At 39.7% G+C, this 23114-nt stretch overlaps 1 protein-coding gene across 2 annotated transcripts; it reads right to left on the reverse strand.

The window, feature by feature from the left end:
• Positions 1-9: 9 nt before the first annotated feature.
• On the reverse strand, positions 10-23114 carry CSDE1 (cold shock domain containing E1). Of its 2 annotated transcripts, none has more exons than XM_032987303.2 (20): positions 23020-23114; positions 18968-19411; positions 13686-13884; positions 12949-13058; positions 12508-12600; positions 11870-11967; positions 11640-11721; positions 11165-11293; positions 10866-10991; positions 9806-10018; positions 7852-7992; positions 7605-7763; positions 6923-7030; positions 5888-6063; positions 5399-5511; positions 4585-4704; positions 4173-4351; positions 3024-3187; positions 1905-2037; positions 10-1318 (listed from the first exon to the last, which is right to left on the reverse strand). In XM_032987303.2, the coding sequence occupies exons 3-20, from the start codon at positions 13882-13884 to the stop codon at positions 1271-1273; spliced, it is 2391 nt and encodes a 796-aa protein (XP_032843194.1). In that variant the 5' UTR covers positions 18968-19411; positions 23020-23114; the 3' UTR covers positions 10-1270. The 2 variants fall into 2 exon arrangements, with proteins under 2 accessions (XP_032843194.1, XP_032843195.1); XM_032987304.2 differs by lacking the exon at positions 23020-23114 and adding an exon at positions 21971-21991.

Here is a 23114-nt window from a genome sequence, read left to right on the forward strand (position 1 = left end):
GAGGGAAGCTTTTTTCAAAATCAGTAAAACTTTATTCTATTTCCATTCTTTGCCATTAACAGAAAAAAATTGGAGAAAGCAATGTTTGTTTTACAAAGATAATGCATCTCCCAGAGAAGAAAACCCTAAATTGAGAATAGAGGTAACATGAAAAAAAAACAAAAAAACAAAACACAGTACTGCCCTCTATTCGAAGAAAGTAACTCCTGATCTTTTTGGTTAAAGTAATACTTAGACCAATCATTCAGTTTTCTTGCTTGATAAAGTGTGACTGGGGAAATGGCAGGAGGGGGGGCAAGGGGAGGGATGGGGGGGGGGGAAAAAAGCACACAGACATCAACTATTTCACCTTGATGAAAGTCTCAATACAGCTATGGAAAGCCTAAGTATTTATTCTTTTACAGTACACTGGGTGCCGGCTGCAAAAAAGAAAAAAAAAAAAAAAGTATTCACTTCAGGCACAACTTCTTTTGTTTTAAATTTAAATCAGTAAATGAAACTGGGTTTAGAAGCTGCAGTGTTCTAAGCAGCAGCAGATTTGTGCATTGTTTTAAATATATTTAAATTACCACACTGATGGCACACCTCAGCCTTATGAAATTCTGCACTGCATGTGTTTCAGAATGCTAAAAAAACAAGTCTACCCCAGAAAGAGACTTTCACTGAGCTCTAACAACTTTGCTGGCTAAAGGACTAAAGTTAAATGAAATACGAAAACACTGTAACATTTGGCCATCAACTTAAGATATCTGAATGTTCACACAGATTTTTATATGAAGTTGAACTTATTCCACCCTCATATGGTCCTCAGAATTTGAGCAGAGTGAGCCGAAGTGAGCCTTCCGCTTCCACTTGGAAGGAAAGACATAATGCAACTGAGCACTAAGGCATAGTCATACCTTGGCCAAACTAACAAAGACAAAGCATAGGTAACTGTAGTGCAGAATTCCATAAGGTCTACCAGAGTAGAGCTGTCTATAATGTTTACTCACATAGGCAATGTAGATTTGCAGTTACCAGTTGCGTTAAATGCACCATTCAAAACAAGCTTCTAAAATGTGATACTATAAGGCGCCACCTTAAGTTCTCCAGAATGCAACTGTGCATAATTTTAAAATGGTTTCAAAAATTTATTTTAAACATAACATGAGAAGGTATTAAAACTGGTGTAATAGCTTCTTAGAATTTGGAGGAAGGGACGAATAGGAAGATATTCAGTACCCTTCACCAGCCCCACCACTCAGTCGTACATCAGGTTTGGGTTTGTGGATCAGTCTATAACACCAGCTTGACGGATCTTTCTCTCTGCACCAAATCCCTGCAAGGAAAACAAAACATTTAGCTCCAGCATCATGCTTTAAAGCAAACCTGTTCTGTTCCAACCAAGTACAGCATTAATGTGTTTCTAATTAGTCACATTTGTCTTCAGAAACAGAGATACTAACAGAACAGGTTCTGTGGGTTGCTCTTTCTAGTCCTAGATACTTCACAGATTCCAGACACTTTACTCCTGCCTATCAAGTGGTGGCAAAACCTTATGTGAAAGCCAAGTTTAGGTAAAGGGATTTCACTATTTCCGAGAAGGGGAGCAGGAAGAGAGCAGCAGAAGGAAAAACAAACCAAGACAGCCACCGTGGGCTGGAACACAAGCAGCAACTGGTTGCTTCTATACTATGTACTCTTCTGAAACGACAGCATACATTGTTGGTACAGGGGTACCGCGCCCCTGACTTTGCACAGAAATAATCGAATCTCACACAGCAGGTGACTAGTTCACTATGGAGTGAAACGTAGGCCTCACAGTTCAAACAGTTTAGGCTTCCAACAGAGGAAGCAATGTTACGTTATCTAAGTTAAAACACAAACCGCAGTTATTCTGCAAGCTGGCCTTCCACATCATGTACCTTTGAGTTGTCCGGTCCCCTAGGCTGACGAAGAACTGTTAGACGAGGAGCATTGGCATCATCCAGGTTAATGCTCTTTAAACGATTAACAAGCCTATCAGGACGTGGAGCAGCAACAGCCTTAGCGCCTTCACTGTAACAGAGTCAACCACACAGAGCACTGATGACTTCCCAGAGATGGTGTAAGCTACCCAATTTCTAGTCACTTTCCCCACTAGCATAATCTGTCTGGTGTAAAAGCAGAACTTCTGAATGACACCGTGTATGTCTGCCTCAAAAAAAATTACTTTAAACACAGAACTTCAAAATTGCAGTAGCTCAAAACAGTATTCAAGAAAGGGTACTCCTTAGCAAGTATAGGTGTTCCATTTATTCTCACGCCCACGTAAGTAGTATCTCCTACATTTCTGTTCCCTTTAAGTGCAACAATAAAATGCTTTCAAATTGCCAATATGTAACAGCATAGCATTAGTATCTCTGAAGAGGACAGGAACAGAACATTTCGAGAGTCAAAAACTGTTAGCTTCCTGTTGCTGTAGAAGTTCTTTCCCCTTAAAGAAGCTTAACCAAAATCCAAATTGCGCAGTTTTCTTCAAAATGTGTAAGTAGTTCAAAAGCAAAAAACAAAACAAAACAAAACCCACCCTAAAACCTCACCATCACCCTTAAGAAATTACATGCCACAAAGAAAAGAGTGCCTAACATTGTTTTTCAATTTAAAATGAAAGTTGGTCTTCAGGAAACAGGTGGGGCACTATGTACTATGCTAGCCTGAGAGGCCAGCGACTACAAAGGAATACCATCAGTTTTCTTACCATTCATTAATTTCTACTTAAAAGGCTCTACTGAAGTTCCTGCTACAGGGGAGCTTCTTAAAAATAGATTAAAAAAAAAAGAACAAGCTATCTGTAATTAAGCAAAGCTGAGATTTCTGCTGCTGCACTGTAGCAGACACTCTCAAGCGCTGGCAGTTCTCAGATGAGAGGCTCTCACTGAAGGCAGCTGAAATTCAGAGCTCCCATTCTAGGAACAGCTAGCTCAGTTTAAAGGCAGCATGCACTCCACTGCTGTGATGCAGGTAGTCTGCAAGATTAAATCACTTCAATTCTAAATCCTCACCAGACACGCCACACGTTACAGGCACTGCATTTTCCCGTGCGCTGGTTCAGGATTACAGAGAACTCCACTTCATCCCCAGCCTGTAGCTCCACACCATCCTGAACTTCTTTGACATGGAAGAAGAGCTTTTTGCTGTCACCCACTTCATAGTTAATGAAACCAAACTGAAAACCAACACATCACGAAGTTATTTCTTTCCTCTTGATCCAAACAGATGCAATGACTTACTCATTATTGCAGTTTAACTACTTCTAGGAAAAAAACCCCAAACCTCTGAAGTGCCTAATAAGAGTAGAAATGCAATTTCTACACTGAACAGATCATTCTGTCTGGAAAAAATACTTCTGGAAGTCTAGGCACTCTTTTTGGGTTTTAAAGTCACATTTAAACCACAAAAATCTACAGAGCAAATTCTGAAAACTGCCAAACTCCTAACAGTTATATTAAACCGAGAAGAGTGCTGCTGCTGCATGTTCCTAAAACTCCACTTTAAAAATTAAACAGTAGAAAGCACTCCCATTTTTTATTCTGTCACTGGTATAAGAAGTCAGTTACTTTCATGTATTGTTCTACTCATATACAAACCAGCTAAACTCATCTAGCCCCTCTGTAAATGACTGGAGCTTAATGCTGCAGTGTAACTAAAAATAGAAAGTATTTACAGCACTTAATTTTCTAACCATTATGAGATGCAACTAACTAGGACAATAATTAGTTTCACACTTCAGGTGGACTGTAATAATTGATTGCTTAATACTGTGAAGAAGGGTTTTCTAGAAGCAGAGTACATGCATTTTGTTTCTTTTTAAAAAATGCTTCTTTTAATGACCTGTTCAGCAGAAATTAGTTAGATGAGTTTCTAGGACATCTCAAAAATAGGTCTTCAGAATCAATCACAGAAGAAACTGCTGCCCAGCAGTACTGATGTACTGAGTTCACCTTTAGTAAAGTCACATTATACAGGCTTGCATGAATCAGTACTTGGGTCACACAACCCTGCTTCCCTAGAACCAGAGGACAAAGCAATCCATTTGTGCACAACAAGCTTCCTGGATTTAAGTGGTGAAGCGGTTCTCGTCTGGTCTATGCCAAGTCAAGCAGTTATTTCCTATTAACATGCATCTTGTCTTCACAGCAGCAGTCACTCACCTGATCTTTCACACATTCCACTGTGGCTCTGCGGAACGGTGTGATGTTAACAGCCATTGTCTGCCCATTTTGACCCAGAACACAGAGCTGAAACTTTACTGTCTCTCCCTTTTGCAGACAGTCACCTTTGTTTGCCATTCCAACAATTCCAAACGGGTAGACCTCTCCTTTCATCTCACCTAGAGGAGGAAAAAGCACAAGACAAAATTGAGAGGCTTCCTTTCCTACCTGAGAACATTCAGAATTTTTTTCCAATATCAGAAAGGCTACTTTTACTGTCACCTTAGCAATAGGAGTATAGTCTACAGTGTGAATATAACCCTCAAGACCTCTATTTACATTTTATTAAACTTTCACACTTCTTGTGCATTCGTGAAAGGAACACTTATAATTTAAAAGCAACAAATCTTACCATCCTCCATGACTTCAATCATGCCCTGGTATTCAGTTTGTGTGGGATCTACACTCCTCAAAGGACGAATTACTTTACCAGAGTAAACAGTTGGATCAGCTTCTTCGGTGATACCATTCACTGAAAAGAAGCAGACGGTGGAAGAACGGGATGTTCTGGTCATACTTTATTTTAAAAAGAATTAGTAAGTGATTCAGACTGACTGGGAGCCAACAGTTTGCAGTGCCAAACACCTAAGGCAGTGTACTCTATCACCGAGTAAAACTGGAACAACTTCAACACAGCAATAAGTAATGATAGCTTTTCTAATCAAGACCACACTGACCTTTCTAACGTGGAAATAGAAAAATCCTAGTTTCTCATGAAACTTGAAAAGCAAATCTAAGTATTTTACTTCTCTTCCTCTGCTCACTTCAATTGCTCAATGATCTTTAAGAAAGCATTTTTTGCCCCCAAGGCCTTAATACCCCAATCTGCATTCCTCCTGCAATTTTCCTTCTATGAGGTAAAGCACAACTAGTGCAATTACTAGTGTGGCTACTTCTCCACTAGGGCTCTCCTTATACCCTCCAATTGGAGACAACAGAGTACAGTAAAGGTCCAAAGAGTTGCTACTGTCTACAGGACTCTTGGTCTGCGCTTGTCTGTTCTCTGGAAACACAGACAACAAACAAGCTTTTAGGAAGACAATGACCACCACATTAAGCATCAACCTCTTGGTCTAAGTTCCAGATGTAAATAGATAACTAGCAAACTTTATCCATCAGCACGGGCCGAGAGCCTCGTAAGCAGAAAATACCAGGTACAGTCTTACCTGCATGTGTTTTGTTCACCTTTTCTGCACTAACTTTGTTTCCTTTGCCTTTTGACAAGCTGTATTCAACAGTGTCTCCAAGTTCCAGGCTATCAATATCGCCACAGTATTCACTATAGGAATAGAATTAGGTACAATTCTCCTTTAGTTACATGACAACAGTGATGCTCGTCCAACATTTATGTAAGTTGATCGGAAACTATTTAGCTCAGCACCTCACATTTTCAAGAAATCTTCATTCAAGAAAGTGAAGCATTTCAAATGTAATATACAACTGTATTTCTTGGCCTGAGATTCAAAGGTATAAAACACCAAGACTGATGATTAACAGAAAAGCCTGAACCAGCCCAACAGAGATAATAACTAGAACTTCAGACATCTAAGCACATATATATATGTCTGTGAAGTGCAAGTGGGTTTAACAGTCAACCCTATGAAACTCTGCAGCTCCCCTTGCCCCAAAATAATAAAAATAAAATTGTCATTTACCTGTAGTGGAAAAAGATCTCCTTATCATGATTGGCTGTTTCAATAAATCCGAAGTTATCTTTCAGGGCTGCCACGTATCCCAAAAGCCTCTTAGAGCTGTAGTTGCGTCCTAGCATTCTGACAGAAACAGCGGTTTGCAGACCAGTTCTCTTCACTTCACACACACAGAACTCAACCTGTTGAAGAGGTGCGTATCAACACTAGATAGAAAAAACCCGAACAAACGACCAACACCAAAAAAAAAGAAAACCCAAACACCAGAACAACTCACTTCAAAGCTGCGCAGCTCTAAATCAACACCTAGGCTCTCCGGGAAAGTCATTTTCTAGCCACTACTCTCCCAGAAACATGTCAGCCATTGACATTTACCACATTCCAAAGAGTAGCAGTTACATCAGTGATATCTGCAAGGCAAGCCAGCCTCTAAGCACTCAGCTTTTTTGACCCATTAAGGGTGAGAATCCTTCTGTTTATGTGATTTGGCTACTTTCACTACAATTGTCACCAGTGTTCCACAGTGAGCATGTACCTCGCTTCGCTCGCTTGTTTCAGATTTTTAAAAACAGTAATCATTGTCTTCGTAGCATGGCTCCTGAACACTGACAGTTTTCAGGCTGCTCTAACAGATCTCCAAGCTCTTTCTCCCTTTCCATTGTCCCCCAGGCTAATTTGCTCATATGGGTATGCTCTCCCTCCACATCCATATCAAAGTCTCTATGCTGATTTTCTCTTGATTATTCATAAGGAGAGTCCACTGTCTTAACAATAAGAATTCCTTGTTTAAAAAGGACATTTACATAGTAAGACACTATATTTTCACGTATATATCACCAGATTTTAGGATATTTTTCTTAGTTATATGGAAGATTAAGAGACTCATACCTAGGACAAGAAAAGAAATAGGTAACATTACACAGATGCCTTGTTCTTCATTTGTTCTGAGAGGGAGAACAAATCCAGTAACAAGGCAAAGAGAAGCTTACATCTCACAGTGCACAGAAAAGTATTTCCCAATGGTATACTTAGTTATATTGCCTTATCTCCTATCTGGGGATTAGCAGATCCTTCCACATCCTTGGCCTGGTAAGGAATGGTCAGTTTTACTCCACAGTCATCATAAACAATCACTCCATCCTCAGCTTCCTAAAAACAAGATATCAGAATTCAGCCATTGGTGTCTTATTTGTAAGCAAACAAGTTTACGACATACAAATCCAGCCCTGCTCATTTGAGCCACAGTGGTTTTATAGTAACTGCTTAGTAACTGGTGAAAAACACAACAAAGCTATCAACTCTGAGTAAGAAGCGTTAAATGACACCAGACAGCATTAACGGAAAGAAAGTATTAGCACCATTTCCAGTAAGTGCTTATTGTAAGCTTAAGTATTGTGCCATTGTTTAAAATAGCATGACATAACAATAAAGGATCTCCTCCAGCCCTAGAAACTTAATTTTAATCAATTCTATCTAGAATCTGATGTAGTAGGAGGTTGAAAGAAACTTCCCATCAAGTTCCTGGAAATTATCCTTAACACACGATCATTACCAATGCTTTTATTATCTTGTTTCACACAAGTTAGTTTTTGCTGACTGCTGTCATTAGCCATTCAGTAAACAGTGCTTCAAAAAGCTGAATTACAGATTTTAAGGAAGCAGCCTCAGTCTCCAAAGCCAGGAATGCAGTACAGGTACTTCACAAGCCAAAGAGCAGCATTACCTTCTCTTTGCCTTTATTTGGGCTAGTGGCTTTGGCTGGAGTGGCTTCTTTGTCTATAGTGCCCACAAAACGGTGATCTGATTGGGTGTGGAAAGAAACCGTGCCCTTTGGAAGTTTTTTAATCCTTATAGCATGATTTCTTTGGGCAGACAACATATCCTGAAAAACAAGATGGATCAGATTTTAGACAGACTGCACATCATTTCTTTAAAAACTAAGATTTCATAAACGTATTAATCTCACTTACAGGAACGACAGTAAACTCTACTTCATCAGAAATATGGAGTTGATTTCCATCCATAATTTCACTGAAGTGAAAGAACATGCGAGCATCCCGGTCCACACACTTAATGAAGCCAAAGCCATCTCTCATTGCTGCAATCACACCCTGAGAATAGTCAAATGGACAATTACAGTTTTCTTACTAGTATGTGACATCTGTCTGCAGGTACTCCACATCTGTCTGTGGAACATGTAATAATCTGAAGAGAAGGCTTGACTCTTATGAAAACACCTCTTGGTTTACGCAATGTGCTTCCTTGCAAACTGTAGTGCTAATGGTTATGGTCAACCCAAAATGCAACCAAGTCATACTTACCTAGTTTCTCAATTTCTTATGAAGAGTGAAGTGGAAAAAGATTAATTTAAGCCATTAACAAGAAGAACTACAGCTAAGGAACCTGATGTTACTACTACACAGAGAACACAATCCTGAAGGGTGTAACTCTACAAATATGTGCATACATAAAAACATGCATGAAACATACATGAAGCTATAAAAACATTAAATAAAACCAGTGGTCGGAGGGAAGTTTAAAGAGAAAACCTGTCAGATTTCCAGACAAAAATGAAGAAATTAAAAAGCTTTCTTACAAAGAAGTTTGTTAAAACAAGACTATGATATCCATGGGTGTATACTATGGTAAGTGTGTTATATGGTATTTTAGTGGTCTTCCTGGTAACCACTAGAAATGGAATGCATAATGATAAACAGAAAATACTGTGCCCTGTCAACTGTAAAAAAAAAAACAAACAAAATTCCATTTCTCACACTGACCTCTGTTAAAAAATAGTAATTAAAAGAGGTTCCATAAAGTTGCTAAAAGAGTTAATTACTCAAGTTAGATAGAACTAGCACCAGATCATGCCTGAGACATTGAGCAAAATAGAATTCATGAACATACTCAGTTCAATCCAGTTACTACAGAGCCTTTGGCAAGCCTCAGAAAAAGTTTATAGGATTTGAATGACAACGCAAAGATACTTTCTACCTTTAGGAACATTCCTCTCATATAGCTTTCACAAGCTCAGGAAAACCAGCTAACCTTTCTAGAAGCAGCCAGTACTTGTCACCTCAATGACAGCTCAATTAAAGCAGGCAAATATATCTAGTCAGAGTAGAAATGTAAGAAGTCTACAGCATAGAATGCCAAAACCTGAGAGGCTGAAGTGAAAGTTCAGTGGTTTTCTTAAAGCTGAGGGTCCCTAATCACAGCATGCTAATGTGATAGCCCTGTAATTGGACTCCAATTGAAAAGGGAGGCAAACTTACAGTTTAGTTGGAACAGAACCAACATTTCAAATTACAAAAGTTAAATATATTCATTAATACTGATTAGCACACCCATTTTAGTCCCTGTAAACCACAAAGAGTGTTTTGTAAGTGACAGAATGCAGCTCTCTACCATTCTTCTGCTGGAACCTCAGACAGAGAGACACTGGCCAAAAAACATGAAATCCAAAACTGCACACAGTACCCTCCTTTGATTCTTAAGACTTTCCGCTACCTGAACCAGAGTAGCCCCAGGTTCTTCCAGTTTTCCTATGGAACATGAGTAGTTACCTATTTAGACTCAATCATCTGAATTTTTAAACTAATAGTTCAAGATTGTATTACTTCTCTGTCTGCTATAACTAGCTAGCAATCCACTCCAAGAGGGCCAGCTAAGATCTCATTTTCTAATATTTTTCATGTACTCAGTAATTAACTTTTTATTCTTTTAAAGAAAAGATACGCAGCAGTAATTCTGAATTTTATACCATTTAAACGCTTTGAAGTATACATTTGAGAACTTGATTTCAGAAAAAAAAGGCAAAAAGACTAGTGACTTTTATATTAAGTTACTGTTTAAGACAAAACCCCCACGTTTTACTTCCATTTCCCCTCAAGAATTAAAAATTTTTAAAAGAGAGATACTTGCCATTTCCCTAGTTTCATTAGTAAACTGGAAAGTATTGGGGAGAACCTCAATATTGGTGGCTCGTTCCAGTTTGTCACGTCTGTCTGTTGAAATATTGAATCGAACGTGGTCACTTTCCAGCAAGGTCACCTTGGATTTTGTATCTTTGTCTCCAAATGGAAGTTCTTTAGGAATCACGAAGTCAACTTTGATGCGGCCAGGCAACGGATCACTCTAGCAGACAGAAGACCCAACAGAAAAATTTAACTCACCTCCAAGACTAAGTATAGCTACAGACAGAATAGCTGGCAGAAATACTAATGCTAACAAAAGCACGAATGACACCAAAAGCCTGCTGGACTCAGACCGTTATGCTTCATTTCTACTACTCCTAATTTGTAGTTTACTGTCCCTAGCCATATGCAAGGTGTTTTTTGGTGGTGGTGTTTTTTTTTTTTTTTAAAGCACCAAGCATGTGCTGCCAAAGAAATTGAGACTATTTCAAGAATTAAGTTTATAACCATGCTTCTAACACTTCTAATAGGCAGTGTCTTTCTAAAGTGTTCAAAACACACAAAAGCCTGCCCCACTTCCCAAATCAACAAAGCAGACTTGCCTAAAACCTTAAGGGAAGCGTTCATGTACCCTCTTTCCTCAAAGCCAAACACTAAAGGTCAAGTTATCTTCCTGTCATAAACCTAATTATCTGTTAATTCTCACAGGAAGCCATAGAGCAGGTTTATTTCAGCAAGTATTTTCTCCCCTTTTCCCTATGCTTTTTCTTTAGAGATACACCCTAAACCCACAAAATTCAGTGGGAAATATTTGGAACATTGAAGAAAAGACATACTCCCCAATATGCCACTACCCTAATTCTTGCTCTTTATAACCTTTAGAAAAATTGCATATTGTGACTGCTACCAGTGGTTGCCACAGGTTAAGTTCAAGCTTACTCCCTTATCCTGATGCAATGTTTGTGCAGTAGACTGTTACAGGTAAAGGGGAACATTTTTACTGTTTGACAAATTCAACACAATCAATGCAACATTTCACATAAACTTAAGTAAATACTGAGATTCACCTGGTTTTTGCTGGGTACTTTCGGAATTACTTTGGTTACAGTTCCTTCAAAATGTTCAATGCTGATATCTTCAAAAATGACAGTTCCTTGAGGCAGCAGTCTAACATCTGTTGCAACTTCTTTACCCTAAAAGCCCCAAATCAGTCAAATACTCATAGGGAAGAGGTAAAGTGACAGACATTTTCCCATGAGCCTCCCCACCCCCTCTGCTGCTTTTTACAAGTTAATTTGAGAAAACAGACAGCTGTCCACTTATGCCCTAGGATGCCATCTCCAGTTTTTACTGGATTTCATCTTACATTTCTGTCTTTGATTGTAAACTCCACATCATCACCAGGCTGTAAGGCTTCTAGGTCACCTTTAAATTCACTATAGTGAAAGAATATCTCCTTCACGACATCACCCCTCTCAATAAATCCGAAGGCTTCCTACGAACAGAACAAAGTGTTTAATAAGTTGCCTAGTCTCTTAACATACCAGGACAAAATTTTACAGGTTCTATGAAACACAATGAAAGACTATGACATACCAGTATAGCAGACTTATGAGTGCACACAGCTGACAGATGACCACAAGAAATATATAAATGGAAATAAATGGGACTTCCTTTGTTAAGAAGAATACTAGTATCAAAGATCAGCTGTTTAAACCATTTCACTCAGTTTACACCCACAGTTCCAAACTCTTAATTCCCTGACTATATTAGTTATAATATCACTTTTCAGAACTGCATTACGTTTTCAAATGAAACTTTAAAGCTAAAGCATCACTTACTTTCATGGCACAGACTACTCCTTGACAGCGGGCTTGTTTCTTTTTTAATAGCATAATGTTACGAGCACTTACAGCACCAGTACTAGAGGGGAAAAACAAATATTAACAGAGAAACCTGAAGCAACTATTAAGATTACATTTCATAATGTCATTTCAGTTCCTGAAACAGGCATGAATTTTGCCTGACTACTAAAACGACATATGAAGCCAGAAAAGCAATACCAACTTACTGTTTATTTGTATCAATTACAAAGTTTATTTTATCTCCTGTTTCCAGCTGTACATTTCCTTCAACATCCTCTGGGGTGTAAGTCAGGTAAAATACTTCCTGTAAATTAACATTGGCTAATATTACTCTATTTGCAAAATAGTTGTTTCAAAAAAATATTAACATGGTTTTGTTTAATGACACTATCTGCTATTAAAGAAATACATTTAGTGAGAAAAATCAAAAATGATCAAACATGGCATTCAAAAAACATTCTTTATTCCATCATGCTGTTTTGATAAGTCTGTAATAAGACACTTAAGTTGAAAGGTTTGTATGTGGCCATCTTTCAATGTCAAAAATGTCAATTTCTAAAGTTTGAAAGTTCAAGATAAGGGTACATGAACACTACATAACCCAGCTTCATAAAGTTTTAAAAGAGAAAAACAATTATTTGGCTCTATATAAATTTCTCCATAGATGTAAGCAAGCAAGCTGTTAAATCAACATTTCTGTTTGTAGCAATTACCAAAGCATGCTTCCCCCCTCCCCCCCCAAGAACTACAGATCAATTGTCTACATTAAACTGTGTCCATTTTTTTGCTCATAGACCAGAGTGACGAATCAGTGAAGAGTTCAAGTAAAGTATGTAAGCTTTACCCCATTACGTTCGTAGCATACACTCCCTGTTGGACTCTGACCCGGGGCAGCTGGAGATTTACTCTCTAAATTGTGAGGAACAGCGCACACAACCTACCAGTCAAAAAAAAAAAAAAATCCATTGCTAATCATTTCAGGAGCAGCATTGTTGAATACAAAATGAATCTCAGTATCCTCTACTATACACTCAGGGACGCACTTCTAGTGTAACTCAACAGGGAATGCCATGCTGCAAAGTTTCAATCTTACAGAACACCTTGGAGCTAAGTAAGAGCTCAAACTGAACCTCTGAATTTTCACCAGAATGATAAAAATCTATTTCAGTGTAACTGTACACTGTATGTAGCTAACATGCATGTTAAATCAATCTAGCCTGTTGAAATGAATCTACTACTGGAGTAAAGGATGGAAATAATGCACTTATAGAAAACAGATACTAACTTGTCCATTTATTCGTTCTTCAGGTAGTATTTCTGGTTTTATCTTCACCAATTTAATAGCAATGGGTTTTCCAGTTCGGCGATCAGAAGACACTTCAAACTCAACATCATCTATAAGACAATCAAACATGATAATGGCATCAGAGAATATTGTTTGGGTTTTTAAAAAATCACTATATGGTTACATTTGATAATTCACTGCTTGTAGCCAAACACAACGAAGTAAAACTCAGGTGCTTTTGTAACCAAGGAAGGACACTATTTGCAAATATTTCTCTGGTTATTCTGCTTATTCACTCCTGCTGCTAATGAACTATTCTATTATAATGGCCTGCCCCTCAATAATTCCCTCCCCCTGCCCTGCTCACTATACAACAGACTTCACACTGATGTTCAGACAACATAACATATGCCATTAAACAGTTTAGAAACTTTACTGCCCCATTCATTAGTAGCATGAAGTAGCAGCATTCTGAAAAATAATTAGCCATCTTCAAACTAATTCTAAAAAAAGAAATACTGAGTATGTGACGTATATTCTTCTGTATTAATTACAAACTGCACAAAGCTTGTGTGCTGTAAAGGTCTCTCATCAGGGGTGGTAGGTTATTAATTCAATTGTCTCTTCAGCCCACCAGAAGCAACAGCACATATCTGTTCATGCCACAATAGAAAAAGATTTTATATGGCAAGTGAAAGACTGGTCTCTCAGTCAAGCTCTGATAGCTGTCCAGTTACCTCCTACTTTGAGCTCCTGTAAGTTGCCATTATACTGTGAACAGTGGAAGAACAGTCTAGCTTGCCGTTCTGAACACTGAATGAATCCATAAGAGGTCAGCAGTTTTTCTATAACCCCAGTCTCACGCAGTGCTGCCGAAGTACCATTGGGGTACCCGTTGTGTCCATTGTTGTGGAGTAGGTTTGGATCAAAGCTCATCTGTTTAAAAGAAAGCACAGGGGGGAAAAAAACAAAAAAACAAAAACACACACACACACAAAAAACACAAACAAACAAACACACAAAAAACACTCTAATTAAAATAAGTTTCTTTTCTCCATGCCCACATAAGAGAATAACAAACACAAAGAGCTTGTGGAGGTTACTGTAACCAGCTAATTGCAACCATTTTTAAAACAGAGTAAGTGATTTGTAAAACAATAATCCTTAAAATTTAAACAGACAACATATAAAATAGGCCAGCAAAGTAAATCTTGCTTAGATCAAACCAAACTTCCAACTTTCTGAAGTATTATATCTCAAAGTACTTCCACATTCACTATTTCACAACAGAGCATGAAAATATCTAAAGTATCCACTCTTCCAAATTAAACAGGTAATTAGGAAAATGCAACAGTTATGAACCAACAGAATTAAGTTCACATCCCTGCAAAGTTTGTCTGTTCAGTCTTTCATACTAAAGAAAAATGGGTTTAAGTATTTAAACATTTGTGCAGTTATGGAATTAAACCCCAGAATTAAAACTTAAATAAACATTTCTGTGGCATAGGAGCTCAAGTGCTAGAGAGACTGAGAAAACCTGAAACCAGTATTAAACTAAGAAAAATTAAAGCTGTAACGAACTGTTAAATTAACTTACATCCTTGAAAACCTTTATTTTTGGGGGAGGGTGGAAAGGGTGCCTTCTCTTTTCAAGGCACAGACTCAACTTTGAAATATCCACAAGTCTCTTTACTAACTCACTGGCTTTTTAATGTGCAAGTCTCATTTTTAAAGCACACCACTTCTATTTACAGGTTAGCAATTAGATTAGTTGAAATGTACTACACCTCACTAAACGCTGTAATTCAAGAAAGGTTACTGAAGCAACCCTCCCCAGTCAGTAAGAGGGTTTTATTTGCTGCAGTTTCCAGAGTATTTATTTTGGAAACGGGATGAGACTGTATCTGTTCTCTGCTTTCTAGCTGCATCAAGCAGAAGAGATTAAAAATTAGTCAGCAATATGTCTAGTGTAGATGAGACACCCGAGCAACTTCTAAAATGGTCACGCTTCTTACTCTAATATAGGCACTGAGTTACTCAACATATTAGAAGGTAAATTTACAGCATGTCTTGCTATGCTGTTTGGAAATCAGTTTAAAAGTGATCAAAGAGTACTGAAAAACACCTGCTGTGAAGTTTTGGGGCAGAAATCTTCATTTTTTGTTAAGCGAGACTTACATTAAAAAAATAAATTGGGAACAACTGCAAGAAATAAGGATTGACAAGAGTTCTGACCTCCAAGAAAAAAAGGAAAACATCAGTCCTCACACCATTATACACAGCAACTTCTCAACAGCAGATCGCCTTCAACCATTAATTCCAAATAGTTCTTAAAAAAGATGCTGGTAATGGTAAATGGTGCAACTGTTAAGCGTAACCCATGCTGGTTTATTTTTCCTGGAACACTTCCACCTTCATGCTATGGCTTACATGTTATTTTACACTTTCGCGCAAAAAGGATGTTGTACAAGACCCTAAGGAGTATTTCCACTCACTCCATTTTGCAGGAGGAAGTGATGTTTTGATGTGAGAATTTCTAAAAAGGTTTCAAGAAAAAACCTCAAACTGATATTTCATAATTGCTTGGGAAAAGGCCAAACACTTCATATTTGCTGAAAAACTGTTGATACTAAGAATGCTAAGAAGCAGGAGTATATTCACAAAGTCACCTACCCTATGACTTCCTGTGCTACTAAGACATGACATTGCTGCCCTGACCTATACATCTCTGATACAGGGGAGTTCTCTTCTGTTTAAGACCCACATGTTGTAGATGCAGATGAAGAAAAATACAAAGAGAAGGTAGGGGAGCTACAGGAGGAGGGAGAAAGATCTCATGACACTGTATAATGGCTCTCCATCTCATACAGCTGTGATAGTATAGTGTAGTGTTGGGGGGGGCCTACAGAACTGGCCAGTTATTACAAAGAGTTAACCACCCCCATGCTCTTCAAAAATTCAGTGACCTAGTAAATCTTATGATAAAATTTCTGTAATATGCACTGCTTATTTTCTTGTTCTACATCTCATTTTTCTTTCGATTTTTCATGAGTAACAGTAGTAGGACCAACTGTTGCAGAAAAGCTGCAAGTCTCAATGGCAAAATGCACCAAAGGCAAAGGTGTACACACATACACCCCCAATGCAGAAACAGCTGCAAAGGCTGTATGCTATGTCAAACTATATTAAAAGAACTACTAAAAGCCTAATTTAGAGTCTCTTTCAGTACTGTACTCCTTCCCCCACACTATAAACTCTTGCAAGGAAGGGACTAACTTACTACCCAGCTTTCCCTCTCATACTTCAAAGGGAGGGCTGAAAAAACTGAACCAAGGAGTTTCTAGTACATTAGATTATATTATTAGTAACGTCACATAACTGACAGAGGTCTCAGTGTAATTATCAAAACACATATATTTAATTAATATATTGATTTGGATTTAATCTCAGCTCCACTGTATTAACGTATGTCCAAAACATATGTCCCAAGTCTGGTATTATGATGCTATACAGCAGTTCTTACATGCGAGCAGATGAAGTTGAAGTGTCACACATGGGAAAACCTAACTCTCCAGAAACATCTGAGAGTTTCCTCTCTCATTGCATTCGCTAGTAATTTTCCATGCCTTGTGAGTTTTCCTTTGTCAAGAACAGCAAAGTAAAGGTGAGCTGAAACTCAGAGGTGTACAAACACCTGAAGATCCTTGTTATGATGACTAAAATATAAGGACCATCTCCCTGCACTGCATCCTTAACGCTACTTCCAGAGGACCTGCAACCTAGAACCAACTTTATTAGTAATTGTTTTAATCCTTTAGCCCTTTTCTATTTTGCCTAATGTAACGTACAATAACTTTGCTACCAGGTTTAGAAATGTGTCTCTTTGGGCACATTTGACACTGTCGAAAAACTTCAGAATGAAAATATTCTATTTCAACACAGAACCATAGCATCAATGCAAGAAAACATTACAACATGGTAGTTTACAAATAGTAAGCAAAGCACATAACTACTATGTGAACAGCTGGTTCACAGTCAGGTTCAATATAAATTTTACTGCCACCATATTCAGACTGATAGCCTCCATACTGTCCCATAATTAAGTAACAAACTGCATTACACAAGGTCTTCTAGAACAAGACAAATAAAAAGAAAAATGCAGTATTGTTTTCACAGTAGCACGATAAGCCACAGTATAACAGACAAGCAGTTACTCAATCTCTTAATTTTAATCAGTACTGCCCCCTCTTATTTACAATTATGAAAACTCAAGTATCAGGATGCCCTACAAACCTGTGATAACTGACACAAATCAATACTCTTACATGTTCAAATAAGTCATAAAATACTAACATGTCAGAAAATAGTGACTCAGAGACCATGACCACCAAGTAGAGAACCCTGGAGAACTCTAGTTTATCCTCCTCCTCCTCAAAGGCCTCTTGCCAACAAAAAGGGCAGCCATACCTTTGTCTAGCTGAGTCTGGAAAACCTCCAATGGCTGAGGTTCTACCACCTTTCTAGGTTAACTATTGCAGTGCTGTGCTACTCTCCTAGCAAAGATGTCTTTCACATCCAGACTAAACTGCTCAAGGGGCAAAAGCCACAGGAGTTGCATCTTTTTTATGCAGTGGATTATTTTTAAAGGACACATTTTCTCAAGAGCATCTAACAAAAAAGCACTATACAAAGCTGCTAAGAGTTACAGACTAGTTCCTATCAGCACCACCCCAATACATAAAACTCATCTTTTGAGGAAGGCAGCCCCTAGGACATTCCATACCCAAGAAGTGCCCTTGTGAGAAGGCAACAGCTGAAGTGTTTGATTTTAAGCCATCCTAGAGTTTGAAATACTTTTCAAAAAGAAATTGATCCTGCAAGTAGGGTGGCTGGAGGAAGGGAAAATGATGTATTATTATACCTTTCCCCACAAAAATAATAAGCAAGACCATTAACCCATTCTGAAAGCTCAAATGAGTGTGACAAATGCTTTTTGTAAATAGTTTACAAAATGGTCACATGTCCGATACAAGGTAAGTACACAAACACACATACACCCCTGACAGACATTAATATTACTATAGGTACATCAGATACAGAAAATTACAAAAATCTACCTAAAGATTAAGTTCAGAATAGCCTATCTTAGGGTTACAAACCCACACTGCTCTAATCTCTTTCTCAAAGCCCACCATTGCCTGATACCATCTGAACAGTTTGAGGTTAGAGTATTAGTACTATAGCACAAAGAACTCCTCGTCAGTCATCTAAAGCCTGACAATTTAAGTCCAAACATACACCCCCTCAAGGTGGCACTAAAATTTGCTGTAGAAAGACACATTATACTATCAGCAGTCTTTCCAGATGCTTGTCATATTCCTACACCTGTTCAACCATAATGTTATAACAAAGCATAACAAATATCAAACACAACGTCCATTTACACGTATCACCAGAAGTACTGTCATAAAACCGTTCTTTAAGAAGCTTCTAGTAATAGATTACATCCTATTAATGTACAAACAAGACTGGCTTTGACCTACAATATAATAATTATATACTGAACCACAACAACTACCTGGCTATGCTGTCCACTGCCAACAGCTGACTCCCAACAGCTGATTTTTAGCACACTTGACCCGTCAGTTTAGAAGAATAAGAACAATAAACCCCACCAATACAAGTACTCTGAGGAAGAAAAAATCCCACCTGTGCAGTAAGACTTAAAGACAACTAAACAGAGGTTATTTGAAAAAAAAAATGGATTGGAACCACAACACTACTGTTACTAGAAGACAGAAACATTAATAACCAGCTCTCTACAGTTGTAAGTATTGTCAAAGAGAACCATATTGCACCATTCATCATATTACTATTAATTCATCATACTACTACTAAACCAACATAAGAACAAAGAACTGCTAAAAAAAGAAACCTAACAAAAACCACACTCCTCTGTTGACAGCTTGTTTCCTATTAAGTTTAGAAATATATAACTCGATATAGCACATGCACCAACCTCGCAGTGATATTCAAATATTGCACTTTCAGTAGTATTAGCTGATTCTTCTGTTTCAGCACAAGTTTCCAAGAATGAAGACTGCTATTATTAAAAAAAAAAAAAAAAAAAAAAAAAAAAGAAGAAGAAAGAAAGAGAAAGAGAAGGAAAAAAGATAGCAAGAGAATGTGATCTATCAAGCTAATAGAGAATGCAAGTGCTGCTGCCCTGGGCAGTTTCAATACAGCACTGGAGAAAACGAAGACTACTAGCAGCGTTGGGACGTGCTCTTTTGAAGCTGTTGAGTAGGCACAAACTTCTTGTTTCAGATCAAGCCTTGTATCTTCAGTGTAAGTTTTCTCTTCTTTGGTCTTGAGTTGTTGTTACGATGTGGTATATTCTTTTCCTGATCTGAACTTGAAGCAGCAGTTTCAGGTGGTAAGTTCTGTTCTGTTCCACTTCATACTGGAAGAAAGGAAAAAGACACATACTAAGTATCACTTGAAAAGTAATTCTACATCAGTCCTAGGTGTTCCTACAGATGGGTGCATTTTCTCTACCTTAATACTGTAGGTTTGATCCATGCTAGGAAATACTTTTACAGATGTATTTGGCATTCCAATTTCCAGTTTTATTTTCCAAAAAACTCCACCTCAAAGCCAGTGATACGTTATTTCCAATTTTGAACTCCCCACATGCAGTTAAGCATTTCAGAAAAGGTCCCAGTTTGTACAATTACAACAGCAACTTCATTCTGATGAATAGCAGCATCATTTAATGCAAGTCTTAGTCCTCCTATCAATAACTTCATATGGGTGCTGTCTCACGATTTAGTAAGTGCTTGCACAGAGCTTCAGAGTAGCAATAAGGTGTACACAGGTGTGGGAATTAGAATTCCCTAATAATTTTTGTTCCAAAAAGTCAAGGACTAGCAATACCGAAACACCTTTAGCATTGTATAAAAATAAACAAAACTTCTCAATTATACATACCGATGCTCTACACAGACTGTACACACCCTGGCATAACACAAAAATAACTGCAGACCCATTTTCTGGACTTAAGTGTTCACAAAATGTTGATTATATATTGGCAATATCTGTGTAGATAACATAACAGAAAAGCGTATCTGCAAGAGTAACTAGATAATAGTTCTCTCCTAAAGTTTTCCAGTACCACTTTTGTGTTTTCATAAGAAAGTGGTTTAAACCAACTGCCACCTACCACATAAAATTGAAACCTTATAGAAACAGAAGCTTTTTTTGAAAAGAAATAAGATCAAGTTTTAATTGGAGTTTGTTGTTTACTCAGTAGTTATAGAAAAAAAAAGAGGGAGGATATTTGTGGGCAAAGCTGCTAAGAAGCAACAGTTATGAGTCTATACATAAACTAGCATGTTATGCAGTAATCTAAAGGTATGAGGCATCAGAGTACAACTCTTCCAAGTAATTTCACAAGTCCCACATCAAATATAGACAAAACCTCTTTCTTCACTGTAGCAAGAATGTGAATTTCACAATTCACACTCAGTGAACTTAAGAGAGTCAACTTAAGTGACTGAAACATAAATGCAAAGACATGTAACTCATCACAGTGAAAACGCTGTCTGCAGTCAGCTATTATAAATAAGAACTCTAAACCACAAAAGCACACGATGGCTGTATGCAAACTCAACACCTAGTTTTCACAGAAGTTTGTATTTCAATGACCTCTCCTCCAGATGAAGCATCTTCCTTTAGTCACCACTCTGAAAAATTTTCAGCTGAAATAAGCTTTCCTGTCAGACCATTACACATACATGAATGAGACTAGAGAAGAAATTAGATGAGGGCAGTAGAAAGCAATATCTGGTACAAAAGGTTTGCAGCGAAAGATTCAATTACAAAACATATAAATCAGAAGACACTAAGCTACTGCAAAATAACAGGATCCTTAGACTTTTCACATACCCCTGTACTAGAGTCAGGCAACTGTTACCACAATCTCTTTCAAGATAATACTGTTTTTTTGAATAGCATTTCAAATCTCAAATGAGCATCCCCCCCAACCAAGTTCAGGAAAAATAAAACTGGCAAACACTGTATCACAGAAACTGCACAGAGACACTCAGAATCTTTTTATTCATGCACTTCTCTGTCATCTAATTAGACTAATATTATTAGAGCTCTACTAGAGCCCTAACTTGTATCATATTACATTGCTCATTTTTCTGGGCACAGAGTATTTCCACAGAATTTCAAAGCATTTTCATGGAATAATCAAAACACTTCTGCCCAAATATGACTAAAGCTAATTTTGTCAGGTAATGAAAAAAGGCGTAAGTTTTTCCCTTAAAAGCCAGTTTGATTTGATAACAAGATTGGTTTACTACACTTATTAAAAAAAAAATAAAAAAAAATAAGGTTGTCAAGCAAGCATAACTCAAGTGAAAAAAAAAAAAAATCATCACACCATGTGTGTCTGTCTCAAATTCTTTACTTTTTAATTCAGCTGCTATAAATACTTCTCCAAATGGTAAACACCCTAAGCAGCTGCCCAGCCCCCAAGTCACACTGGGTATTTGTATATTTACAGCTGAAAGGATTAATGCAAAGACAGGAAAGAGCTGTACAAGCCCTGTTCTCGAAGTCTTTCAGGTGCAGATTTGCAAGTCAAAAAGCTGTTCACAGCTAGAAGCCATCTACAGAACCTAACAGTAGAACCTGATGAATTACAAACACTGTTTTGTTTCCCGTTTTCTTTACAAAAAGAAGTAACTGCAAGAACGTGTAATTTACTATATTAGAACATGTGCTTCTAGAAATAGCCATCTCTTGCATGACTAAGATCAAACCTAGTATTTTCAAAATGCACACACAACACAGCTATTGGATACGTGAAGATAAAGCTATTCCATATCTTTTCAGATAAGTGTCAGAAAACAATACTGAACACTAGCTTGCAAGCACACCAACCAATACACTATGAGATCAGCGACCAACATTCACTAGGTTAGTGAAGTCACTTTTACATGAAAATACATACAGGGGACAGGGCGGGATGCGAGGGAGTTAAAGAACTTCCAAGGACATCTGTAAAAGCATTTATATACGCAGATTAATTCTTAAAAAATAAAACCAAAAATCTGTTTTCCGTTAAAGGGAATGGAGCTCGAGGGAAAGGCCAGTGCCTGTTCTTAACCCAGACAACAGAAAATTCGAGGCCGGCCGGACTCGGGCCCGCCGCGGCCCTCCCGGCGGCCCCGCTCGCTGCGCTGCAGCAAGATGGTGGCCGCGGAGCGGGGCCGCGGCCGCGCCGAGGGGCGGCGCCGGGAGCCCCGGCCGAGCGGCGGCCGCCGTGCGCGGGTGGCGGCGGCCCGCGCTATGACAGCGCAAAGGCCGGGCGAGGGCCGCGGCCGGGCGAGGGAGGGGCCGCCCCGCCGCCGGCCCCGCACACAAAGGGGGGCGATGGCGGCCGCTCCCCCGCACACAAAGGGACGGGTCCCCGGCCCAGCCGCGGGCGGGGCCGCGCGCGCAGCACGCCGGGAGCCGCGGCCCGCCGCCGCCCCGCGCCGAGGAGCCCCCGCGGCCGCGCCCCGCCGCCCCCCCGGCCCCGGCCCCGGCCCCGGCCCCGCCCCGCGCCCCGCGGCCCGTCGGCCCCGGCAGACCCCGCAGCCCGCCGGGCCGCGCAGCCCGCCGGGAAGGCGAGTTCCGGCGCCACCGCGGCCCCGCCTCCGCGGGCGGGCGGGACTCCGGCCCCCGAGAGGCCCGGCGGCAGGGCGTCTTCCCGCGGGACGCCGGGAAGCGTAGTGCGCACGCCGCCGCGGCCCAGGCGCCCGCGGCCGGCGGGGCTCCATCCCCAGGAGCGGCGGCTCACTGGGCCGGCCCCCGCCCGCGGCTCACCCCTCCCCCCCGCGCCCGGCCCCCGCCCGCCGCGCGGCTGAGAGGAGGCTGCGGGCACCTTCACCCCGCCGGCGTGTCTGCGACCAGAGACAAGCGGGAGGCGGGCCCGGAGGCACCCTCCGCCTCCCTCGCCGGCCCGGGGCGGCCGCGGTGCCGCCGCCCGGCGCGGGCGCCGCCGAGGCCCGTACTCACCCCAACAGCTCAGCGCCCCCGCTCCAGCGCCGCCATGAGCAGCACGGCACAGCACGTAGGAATAAATCCCGGCCTCTCGCGAGAGCGCGGGGCGG

This window comes from Tyto alba, unplaced genomic scaffold, assembly GCF_018691265.1.
Source record: "Tyto alba isolate M040663 unplaced genomic scaffold, T.alba_DEE_v4.0 Super-Scaffold_30, whole genome shotgun sequence".
Taxonomy (NCBI): Eukaryota; Metazoa; Chordata; class Aves; order Strigiformes; family Tytonidae; genus Tyto; species Tyto alba.

What these genes read in the sequence shown, in the direction of transcription:
- CSDE1 (XM_032987303.2), bottom strand. Translation starts at nt 13,884, where the DNA reads ATGAGCTTTGATCCAAACCTACTCCACAACAATGGACACAACGGGTAC. An exon ending in AAGAACGAATAAATGGACAA is followed by an intron (nt 12,601 to 12,948) that starts GTTAGTATCTGT and finishes TTTGACTGGTAG; the next exon opens with GTTGTGTGCGCTGTTCCTCA. An exon ending in CAAATAAAGGCAAAGAGAAG is followed by an intron (nt 7,031 to 7,604) that starts GTAATGCTGCTC and finishes TCTTGTTTTTAG; the next exon opens with GAAGCTGAGGATGGAGTGAT.